Source organism: Nothobranchius furzeri, chromosome 4 (genome assembly GCF_043380555.1).
Source record: "Nothobranchius furzeri strain GRZ-AD chromosome 4, NfurGRZ-RIMD1, whole genome shotgun sequence".
Classification (NCBI taxonomy): domain Eukaryota; kingdom Metazoa; phylum Chordata; class Actinopteri; order Cyprinodontiformes; family Nothobranchiidae; genus Nothobranchius; species Nothobranchius furzeri.
In genome coordinates this window covers 73,642,538-73,653,700 of record NC_091744.1, presented here as the reverse complement: position 1 = coordinate 73,653,700, position 11,163 = coordinate 73,642,538, and the positions used below count along the sequence as shown (strand labels likewise).

At 42.4% G+C, this 11,163-nt stretch overlaps 2 protein-coding genes across 2 annotated transcripts; one reads left to right on the top strand and one right to left on the bottom strand.

Moving 5' to 3' along the window:
• Positions 1 to 821: 821 nt before the first annotated feature.
• On the bottom strand, positions 822 to 6,677 carry ube2na (ubiquitin-conjugating enzyme E2Na). Its single transcript, XM_015964778.3, has 4 exons — positions 6,556 to 6,677; positions 3,717 to 3,963; positions 3,450 to 3,590; positions 822 to 1,239 (listed from the first exon to the last, which is right to left on the bottom strand). The coding sequence occupies exons 1-4, from the start codon at positions 6,583 to 6,585 to the stop codon at positions 1,193 to 1,195; spliced, it is 465 nt and encodes a 154-aa protein (XP_015820264.1). The 5' UTR covers positions 6,586 to 6,677; the 3' UTR covers positions 822 to 1,192.
• A 771-nt stretch (positions 6,678 to 7,448) lies between these two features.
• On the top strand, positions 7,449 to 10,942 carry c1qtnf13 (C1q and TNF related 13). Its single transcript, XM_054733189.2, has 2 exons — positions 7,449 to 7,543; positions 9,903 to 10,942. The coding sequence occupies exons 1-2, from the start codon at positions 7,513 to 7,515 to the stop codon at positions 10,940 to 10,942; spliced, it is 1,071 nt and encodes a 356-aa protein (XP_054589164.2). The 5' UTR covers positions 7,449 to 7,512.
• Positions 10,943 to 11,163: the final 221 nt, after the last annotated feature.

Below are 11,163 nucleotides of genomic sequence, written 5' to 3'. Positions count from 1 at the left end.
TCGAGTAAAAATAAATTCAAACACATCAATTTAAAGTGTCAAAAATTTTACATAAAAAAAAAATCTGCATATTCTGGTGAAACTGTTATACTTCCATACAAGTCACCTGCCTAAAATGAAAGCTGTCAGATAAACGCTAGTTTCTGAAACTGAACAGATCGTACAGAGCTCTTCAAGAGTCAAACACGTATTTATTCATCATCAGAATTTATTTACAGAACAAAAAAGTATGCAGGTGAACTGTTTCGTAGCATTCTGAGCAAGAAAACATCTCCTCAGATTTATAAAGACATAATTTACAGAGAGAACAAAATAAAGACCAATCACTTCTGCTCCAAGTTGAATATTTAGCTGATCTGTTGTTTGTTTGGTTCCTCAACAACTCAGTGTCTCTTCAAACACCCCCAATTCATCTCAGCACCAGACAACTGCTGGCTCTAACACAGCTGCTCCCTTAAGAACCAAATCCCATTTGGAGCAAGTAAAACGGAGTCTTGTAGACTTAGGTGGCATATCGGAGAAAGAAGCGACAATAGTTAGTACAGCAGGAGCACGGAGAATTCACATTTAAAATCTAATGACACAACATGGATGAGAAGTAAAGAAAGGCTCACGTCGGCCATCGTGTTTATCCCACTCTCTCATCCTGAGGCCCTACGGGACGTCAAGCTGAGATGGAGAGAGGTTGTTAAAAGAACGGTTGGCTCAGTTTGGGTTTTTAGTTCCTCTGTTCAATCCAGGTGTGAAGGATTGGCGCGATGATTGTTTCCTGCAGGGAGGTGCACACAGGCTAAAACCCTCAGGGTGAGGGACCACATACCACAGGCTGGTAGCACTTAGTAGCTTTAAATAAACAAAACACAGAAAACAAAGTTAAAACATAAAAAGATTTACATATGTCATATTCCACATTCAGCCTTTCACTCGGTAGTTCGTTCCTCCATCTCCCCAGTCAGACAAAGAAAAGCAAGGTGAGTAGATCTAAACCTCTGCCCATGCATTTGAGTAGTAGTGAGTTAGGATGAAGACGAGTCACACTAATGTGCACTGAAATCACCAGATATCAGCAGTTTTCATATACATATATATATAAAAAATAAGAGGCTGTGTCCTTTAAATGCAAATGAAGCTGGAGGAGATCTTGGCAGCACAAGAGTCGATGTCCGCTTCAGTCTCCACCTGTTGGGCTGCTTTAAATCTCATTTTTGTTTCCAGCATAAAGCCTGGTCCATGTCTTTGCTGGAGAGACAAAATAATAACACAGTTATTTACGCGCCACTATTTCAGATTAGAACTGTATTTTTGTAATGAAATATTTAACAAAGCATGTCCTAAGAGCCCTTTATTATGAGCCGTTAGGTCCCTGTATGACCGCTGTCAGAGCTTGGTCCCTTTGTCACAGATTCTGTTCAGAAATGTTGGTTGTCCAAGGATCAGGTCTGTGCTTTTTGCAGATGATGTTATCCTGTTGGCTTTTGACCCTTTGCACCGACGTCACCTAATCACGTGGGTCCACCATGGTGGACGACAAAAGCATGTAAACAGTGAGCGAAACGAGTAGTAAACAAAGGGAAAAGTAGAGCCTGAAATTGTTTTTGTGATCAAAACAAAAACAAAAAAACTCCTCCAGCATTCCTTCAACTAGTTCATGCCCAGTTCAGTTATCAGAAGAAGTAGCGCATCTAGCGGGGGCTCATAGAGAGCGGTATGTTAACTAGCTTACCAACGTTGGCTTACGTTCTCTCTGCAGCTGTTCACCGACGTAAACATGTTGCTGACTCTGCCCCTCTGGATTTATAACTTTATGTTGTAAACAGCGTTTCACTTTACACCAAAGCTGATTTTTAAAAAGTCCGGATCCCTACCAGCTTCTGTTGCTGGTGGTGTTACCGGGTTCAGCTGCTGCTCTCACACCGGAATGAGAAGATCTCTGAACGCCGACGCTCATATAAATAAATAACGTAATTTTAACACACGTAATCATACATCGGAGCTTTAATATTGTTAATAATTGTCTCGCTTTACACTACAGTGGATGGAGCGCATCATCTGTGATGACATACCCATCCATCAGGATTATCAATAACTTGTATAACACATCACATTCATCCCTGTCCCTGTCTTCCTCGTGAAACAAATGAACCCCGTTAATCTTACCCGGTAAAAACATGTTCGCTGCAAATCTGAGGCCTGCTAGTCCGCTTGACTGATTGATCGCTGCAGTTCATCTCCGTCCTCAGTCTCCATCAGTTATTAAAAAGATAAAACGAGTTGAGTTTACGTCCTTGTCTCTTAGTGCAGCCAACCACGCAGCAAGCTAAACCCATTTTACTGTCAAATCAACTAAATAAAAGCGATAAAAGGCTACAAACTGGCCTCTTTTGACTACCTTCACTGGAGTTTCTATGGGTGTAAACGGTCTTTTTGCCATCCATCATGGCGAAAGGGCGGTCACATGAGTGGCGTGACGTCACGTGCAAAGGGTCAATATCACACCGTGATCTACGGCATTCGCTGGAGAGGTTTACAGCCGAGTGTGAAGCAGCTGGGATGAGACCATGGTCTTCAGTCGGAAAAGGGTAGAATGCCTTCTTCGGGTCAGGGATGATGTCCTGCCCCAAGTGGAGGAGTTAAAGCATCTTGGGGATCAGGATGCAGCATTAGATCGATAGGCAGATGGTGCTGTGTCTGCAGTGATGCGGGCGTTGTACCGATCCAACGTGGTGAAGAGAGCTGAGCCGAAAGGCGAAGCTCTTGATTTACCGGTCGGTCTAGTGACCGAAAGAGCAAGATCGCGGATACAAGCAGCCAAAATGAGTTTTCTCCGCAGGGTGGCTGGGCTCTCCCTTAGAGATAGGGTGAGAAGCTTGGTCATCCAGGAGGGGCTCAGAGTAGATCCGCTGCTCCTCCACGTCGAGAGGAGCCAGTTGATTAGGCTCGGGCATCTAGTTAGGATGCCTCCTGGTGAGGTTTTCTTGGCCCATCCAACTGGGAGGAGACCTAACAGAAGACCCAGGACACGCTGGAGAGACTACATCTCTCAGCTGGCCAGGGAACGCCTTGGGATTCTCCCTGAGGAGCTAGCCCAAGTGGCTGGGGAGAGGGAAGTCTGGCCTTTCTGCTTAGGCTATTTTCCCCAAAACCCGACCCTGGATAAACAGACGATAATGGATGGGTGGATGGGTCTACACCTACACACAGTTAAGAATCCCAAAAATATGAAAACACAATTGTTCCAGCTTGGACATCAGATTTTTATCAGATAAAACAGCGTATTTCTACTTCTCCCATCCTATTTCCTGAAGATCAGCAGCCAACAAATAAATAAATAAATAAAGTGATACAAAATCTCTGGGTTTGAAGACAGCTGTGTTAACCCCACAATTCACTAAGTGAGACCCACGTAGGGACAGACTGGAATAAAAAATGTTGATGTTCAAATCTCTCACCTGTTTCTATGGCTTCAGCTTCATTGGACTTCCACTTCTCTGCAACATCGTTCGCTAGTGGATCGTCGGGATTGGGAGCACTTAGTAAAGCCTGGATGGATAACAGCACTGTACGAATCTGCAGAGCTGGCGACCATTTATCTGAAGACATGAGTAAGTAAAGTGAAAAGCGTGGTGAGACTGGTGATATATGCATGGGTTAAGATATAAGAAATAATCACACCACAAAGCTTGGGAGTCAAAAAAAAATAAAAAAGCCACTCTTACCTTTCAAAATGTCCAGACATATTCTTCCCAACTTATCCACATTGGGATGATATATTTTGGTCATAAAACGCACTTTAGGAGCTGCCATGGGATATTCTTCTGGTAAAAAGAGTTCAAGTTTAAACGTGCCACCCTCGAACGGTGAGTCTTGAGGTCCAGCAATGACGACGTGAAAGTAGCGGGCGTTTCCTTCGTCTGGTTCCGCCTTGATGCCAGGAACCGGTTCTGCAAGCAAGCGCTGAGTTTCCTGCAAAAACAACAACAAAATATTTTGATTTACATATTCTGAAGCTCATAGTGTTATAACAGGCAGGTGAGCTGTTTAGATTTGAACATGAGACTTTTTTTTTTTAATCCACCAGCCTGTTAGTATCACAGGGTTAAAGTGGGCCATCACTGGGATGGGTCATCTTGAGACAACCGACCGCTCACCTGCACATCTACAGACAATTTAGAGTAATCTGCTCATTTGAAATATATGTATGGGTAATGAAAATAAAAAATCTCACAGAAACTCCAGAGGCATGATTTAAACGACTTGCTAATCACTGCGCCACTCCGCAGCACCCCAACACCCTCTGCCACTCACCGAATGGATTTAATTGTTGCTTGTTTTCAGACAAAACAGCGGAGAGCTGAAACAAAGCCAGTCAGCAAAACTCAAAATAGATTTTTTTTTAATAGACGCAGCAGAAAGCATGTGTCATCCCACACAGTAAGGGGATCAGAGCAATCTGTCTGTATTCCTGTCTGGTTCTTAGAAATAAGATGTCTTTTTTATGTTTTACTGAAGCCTAGAGCTCAGATAGAGGCATTTAATCAGAGGATATCTCACAAACACATTGGTGTGTGTGTGCACATGTGATGACAATGAGCTTGCCACTAAGAAGCTGCAGCCTGAGGTTAGTTTTTGAATCTCAGTTGGGGTAACTGAGGATACTGATGACAACCGGTCAAGCCTCTCCAGTTGGAAAAACGAGCAAGTTCATTTATTTATTTTCAGTCTCCCTGCAGAGAGGAGAAAAACACTGATGGCCGGTTTTATGGCACCCCTCTCCTTTTCTTTTTTTGCAGCAAGTACCACATGAACCAACCCTAAATATTTGCTGCATGATAGACAAGTACACTGGCTAAAAGGGGAATATGTAGTATGTGGCAAGGTGGAGAAACGAGGGCCCGGGCGGGATTCGATCCCCAGACTCCCGGGTGAGTCAGTCATGTGTGCTAACCAGTCAGCCAAAGGGTCATCCCCTTGGCCAAGTAGCCAGGGCGCGTGATCAATCGGGACCCTGTGACAGGATGCTCACACTGCCACAAGTAATTTAGTTTACCGTATGAGAAGCTTTTGTTTGAAATAAAACCATTTCGATGCCAGAAGTCAGCACTCAGAAATCATCCTTTTCAAGACACTTCTGCACTGGTTTCAAGTCCGATAGCAAGTTTGAGGTGACAATGTCTCATCCAACACACCACAGGCTTTTAACCAAGCCATCCTAGCAAGCCAACCCCCAGCTTCCAGGGACCAAAGCACATATCTGTAACTGGAAAAAGGCGCGGACGTCTGCCTTAGTGTGAGGCAGAAATAGAAGGGGGAGGAAAAAAGCCATAAAATCCCTTTCCTTCCATCTAACCAGGAGAGAGATTCCAGAAATGTTTCTGATAACCCGCAGACAAAACCATGCAGTGAAAACACAGACAGGAGGGGCTCCCAGTCCCAATCACACGCTTCGAGGGCTCACAGGCTCGGCCCACTGAGTTCTGTTCCCAGGATTCCCACCTTTTCCCACCAACTCCAGTCTTCACACACCTGTGAAATCTTTGCCATTCTTTCATTTTACCAAATTTCCTGTAAGGTTTTTATTTGTAAAATCGCAGCAATCAGTGGAGTTAATACATTTGGTAATTTAAACACACAATACATCTAACAGGTGTGCTAAGAAGAAACAAAAAAACAAAAATCAGGTGCTTGGAAAATAAATATGCATTATGCCAACTGAAAAGCACAATACAACAGCAATTTCTTCAAATTTCCAGAGCAGTCGATCTTCTGTAGCAGTGGGTGAATTTAATCAGTCAGCATCGACATTAAAATACACAGATAGTATTGCACCATTTAGAAAATGCACATCCAACATCTGGCTGTCTAGACAGATGTTTCTGAATACTGGTTCTGATATGCAGAGGATCAACGTAGATATCCGCGTTTCACTTCCAAACATTCATACAAGACACTGATGCACAATGGTGGTGCAGTGCAGCAAAAGCATGTACTTGATTCCCAACTAGCTTTTAATCGTTAAAAGTTTGAACGTTTGGCCTCATTCTGAAGCGCTTGAACCGAAGAGTGCATACAAAATGAATGAAAAGTCATATCGGCGTACAAAGAGAGACCACGAGCGACTTTTTTATTTAGCGTTAATGAACATTAAACGAATATTTTTGTTATCTGGGGGTAGCAGGATGGCGTCTGCTTGCTAATTCAAATTCCAAGCTAACAAACTAGCCGGGGTTAGCGTCGTTTGCTATTCGGCGCGTTCAGCACTGTAAACCGCATTGTAACACGCTTTAACTATATCTAAAATTAATCTGATAAAACGAAATGATTACCCACTATTTCCCTAATGCATCCACGTATTTCTGAGCCATACCTCGTCTAGATGGATCTGCACACAAAAAAGCGGAAGTTACTTTATCAATCTAACGTTAGCCACCTGAGTGGTGCTAACGCTAGCACAAAAGACTGTTCACCGGATCGGAGCGGGAGATTTTTAACCTATAAATGAATAATTTTAACCACTACAAGAACGACGTGCTTTCGCTATAAATTATGAATAAGTACCTTAATGATCCTGCGGGGCAGTCCTGCCATCTTGTCTTAAATGCGGGCTTTTAGCTCTCAGTGGGTTCGCTCTCTCATAGGCATTGACAGCAAACACATGACTTCCGGTTTTCCCGCGTCATCAAACCGGTGTTAGAATAACCACAAAACACAACTTCTGTTCCGCAACATTATTTGGGATGGTTTTGGAAAGTGTTTGGGAAATTTTAAAAATCCAGAGGAAGGATAATGAATTAGAATGAAAATATTTTAGTGACTAGAAACTTTTTATGAAAAAATAAGAAGGAAATTAAGAGTTTATTTTGTTATCCCTTTGGTGAGCTGAATTCTGTAAAAACATTCCCGCCACTCAAGTTAAAATAAATAAATATTTATCACATAAGTATGACTTAGTATCTCATAATTATGAGATTTTTTTACTTTTTATCTGAGTGGCGGGAATGGGCTTCCACAGTTTCTACCCCCGTAGAAAAATTCAATATCTTTTAAATTCAGATCTGCTTTTAATTTTATGCTTTATAATCATATCCTAATTTCTTTTTTAAGTTGTATGTGTTCTGGCTGTTTGTTCTTCCTTTTCTTTTCTGATTATGCTTTTGGATTTTTCTTGTACACAAAACTGTTTGCTTATTTTCATATGTGTTTGATTTCCCTTCCGATGATCATTTGCATGTATTGCTTTTACTTTGGTGACTTTTTAAACTGCAACATCACATTTTTTCATTTGCACCTTGTAGATTCTTCAGGTTTAAAAAAGTGGCATCAGAAATCTTTGCAGACAAAACTGTTTTGGTTAGACAAAACAAATCTGAGCTGTAGATTGGAGGAGACCAGTGCTCCTCCTCCTAACCTTTCTGAATGGACAACTTTTTTTGTTCCATTAGCTGCTGGCTTCATTGACAGTGCTCCAAACTCACAGCAACTTCATTTAAAGATTTGACCACTGAAGAGTCCAGCATGCTGTTTCAATCCCAGCTAAGATCATCAGGTGAGTGTTTGTCATTAGTTTTAAATGTTATTAATTCATTTACTTATTAATTTAGATGCAGATTATGTGTCAAAATAAATATGAGATCAAACTGTTCTGTTGTTTAACTAATTTCTAATTCCACACAGTATTTAATTTAAATTATTTGCTATTGCATGAATAAAATTGTGTTCTATATGAGCACTAAATGTTCCTGCAGGTTGTTCTTATATGCAATAATATTATTTAATCCTTCAAAGTCAGTTTTCCACAAGATTTCTTTTGGACCTTTTGGTGTATTTACCTTAACGTTTCCTGTGCACCATTAAGTCAAATATGCTGTTTTTCTATGGATTGTGTGACATGCAGTGGAAATCTCCAGGTTCAAAACGTCATCCTGCACTTAGTGTTTCTATCTGTAGCATTTACACTTCATGCGAAAGATTTTTCCTCTCCTTACATTTAGTTATTTGACTTATTCGATTCCTTTAACATATTTCTGACCCTTTAACACAATTATTTTTTAACATGCGACCAGACTCTTGATTTTTAGGATCTTTTGGGTGATTTTGAAGAGTTCATTTAGATATTCAGTTTGAAAATGTTTTGGTCCATGAAGTTCCATTAAGTTTCTAAAATAAAATGAATATAAACAAATGCAGGGTCTGTAAATTGAGGGGGGAAAGCATTTTTATGTGTTTCTCTCCCCGTTTGATGTAAGAAATCTCAGGTATTTTTTTGGTTTTGTGTCTTTTGGCGCGCTGTGGTGCCCCACCTCTCCCAACGCTTTGAAATATTTCCATTGTTCAGCTCACACAGGAACAGATGAACCAGCACCTAATTCAGGCTCTTGTCTGGGTAGACAGGAAGAACAGAAACATCAGTCACATCACACAGCAGTGCTGCTGCTGCTCACAATAACTTGCATGACTTTATGTTAACCATTTGCGGTTGATATTGCAAAACGATTCCCTCATTATCCACTGCAAGAAAATAAAAGAGAAACTATGCAACTTTTTTATTTTTTTAAGTAATTTTCTTTTGCCAGTATGTGCTAAAATGAGCCTGTACATGGTTAAAGGGATGCCATGCAGTTATGGCTTGTTTTCAGCACCCCCAAGTGTCCATTAGTAAATCCAAAAGTGATACTTTTCTCCTTGCTGTGTGTAGAAAAGCCTTCAAAGTCTTGAGTTTTGTGACTAATCTCTCTTTGTTACTTTATTTTGAAGTTACCCGGAAGTACAGCTAGAGAGAAAATGGCGTTAGATTTATATCTCTTGAGGCTTATGTAGCTCTAGGTTTATGTTCTGAGTTCCTCTCTGCAGTATGTTTCTGCCTGGGGAATAGCATCGGGACATGGTCAAATGTGTGCATGGATGAACAGTAAGTGCACTACCGGATTAATTAAGGCTTATCGTGTTAAGTGTTATGCATTTCCTGTTATGAGAACGCTGTTCATGTACCTTCCCTCGTGACCGATCGATGCTGATCCGCTGGCATCTTGGTCGTACAAGGAAGAATGAATGTGCTTTATATGGTCATGTGTGAATGTAGATAAAGAGAGTTCCAAACCTGATCCAGCGCCTTTACAGTCTGTTTACGGCGTGCCTTTAGCACACTGTGCATTCCTCTTTAAAACACCTTAATCTAACAGCTGAAACATCTCCCCAGTCTTTATTAGTTTCCACAGGAGTGATTCATCAATAAATCTTAACAAATCAGCTGTGTTCACGATCTAAATTTTGCAGGGAGCATGCTGGAAGAATCCTCTAGCACTGGCATCCCAGCTCAACTTTACTAAGTCCAAAAGGAAGCGGCTTGCCACTCTGAAGTTGCAAGAGCAGTATTCTGGCCACAGATGGCTGTGGGGGTATGAGTGACATTTCATCAACCCTGTATATGATCATTTTAGAACATACTTGCTCAAGAAAATGATTTAAAACATGAAAAAGTTGCATGTTATGCCTTTAATGAAATGCCACTCAGACTCTCAATGCCCTCTGTAGCCAGAATACTGCACTTGCAACTTCAGAGTGGCAGGCCACTCCCTGTTGGACTTAGTTAAGTGGAGCTGACATGCTGGCATTGCAGTCTCCTTCAAGCATGTTCCCTGCATGTTTTAGATCATGAACAGAGCTGATTTGTGATTAACTGCTCCTGTAGACCCTAATCAAGGCTGAGGAGACATTTCAGCAGTTAGATTAAGGTGTCAAAAAGACAAACGCACAGCGAAGAGATAAGTTTCCCTTTTGGTTTTACTAATAGACACTAAGGGGTGATAAAAGAAAGCCAAAACAATATAGTATCCATTCAAATTCCTTTCATTTGGCAACCTCTTTCATTCTCTTTTCCCTTTTATTCTCTCTTTTTCAATTTTCAGCACACCGGAGCTCACACTTCCACCTGGCCTGCTGTTTCCTCATCACGATCCTCTACTCTGAGTCAGTCGTGTCCTTTCACGGCCCTCCGGTAACAGCAGGTCTCCGTTCTGCTTTCTCTGCCACTCAGACCAGCAGTGTGGTGGGAGGCAAGCAGAAAGCAGTGACTTTCAACAAGCTCACGGTCAACGTCGGCAGGGATTTCAGCCCAGACACCGGCCACTTCCGCTGCCACATCCCCGGGGCTTATTATTTCTCCTTCTCTGTGGGGAAATTTCCTAAAAAGCTCCTCTCTGTGATACTGGTGAAGAATGGGGAGGAGGTGCAGGCCATAGCTTATGATGACTACCGTGGGACGGGGAGGAAGGTTCAAAGCCAGAGTGTTATGATCAGTTTGAAGGAGATGGACACTGTGTGGCTGCTGATTCAGCAAAACCCCAAGTATGCTCTGTACAGTAATGCAGGTCCTTACATCACCTTCTCTGGATACCTGGTTTATCCTGAAATCCAGCCAGTCAGCGACATTAGCAACCACCTCTTCCCATTTCCACCTCGCCCTGATTGTCCATCCCAGTCTACAGAGCAACCACAGTCAGCCTTCTCTGTGGCGCGGACATCCACGTTCATGGGTCAGAGCAACCGGGGTCAGGACAAGCCGCCTTTGAACTTTGACATGGAATATGTCAACGTAGGGGGTCATTTCAACAAAACGTCTGGGTTGTTCACGTGCCACTTCCCAGGCGTGTACTTCTTTGCCTTCACCGTGGGGAAACACCCTCGCAAGGCCGTATCTGTGAAGCTGATGACCGGGAGAGGGCAGGTGCAGGCCATGGTGTTTGACGAGGACATGTCAAAGAGACGGGAGATGCAGAGTCAGAGCCTGATGCTGTCGCTCAGGGAGGGAGAGCGAGTGTGGCTGTACAGTCAGCAGGACGAGCGCTACGCCGTCTACAGCAACCAGGGCAGGTACACCACCTTCTCTGGGTTCCTGGTTTATTCTGAAGACAAAGCCACCAAAACCCAGGACACATCTCACCTATAAACCCCACAACCTTTGATCTGTCTCTTTAATTAAAGCATAAGCAGATTAAAGAAGTCGTAGATCCGCGGCCAGTGTCCTGTAGGCGTCTTTATGACTTTTGCTGCTTTTTATTTGCTTGTTTGGTGAAAAATAATAAATAGAAGGAAAGTTTACTGCTCGATTATTCCACCAGGTGGTGCTCTGACACAGCTATGGCTGCTATCCATGAACTTAAGAGACAG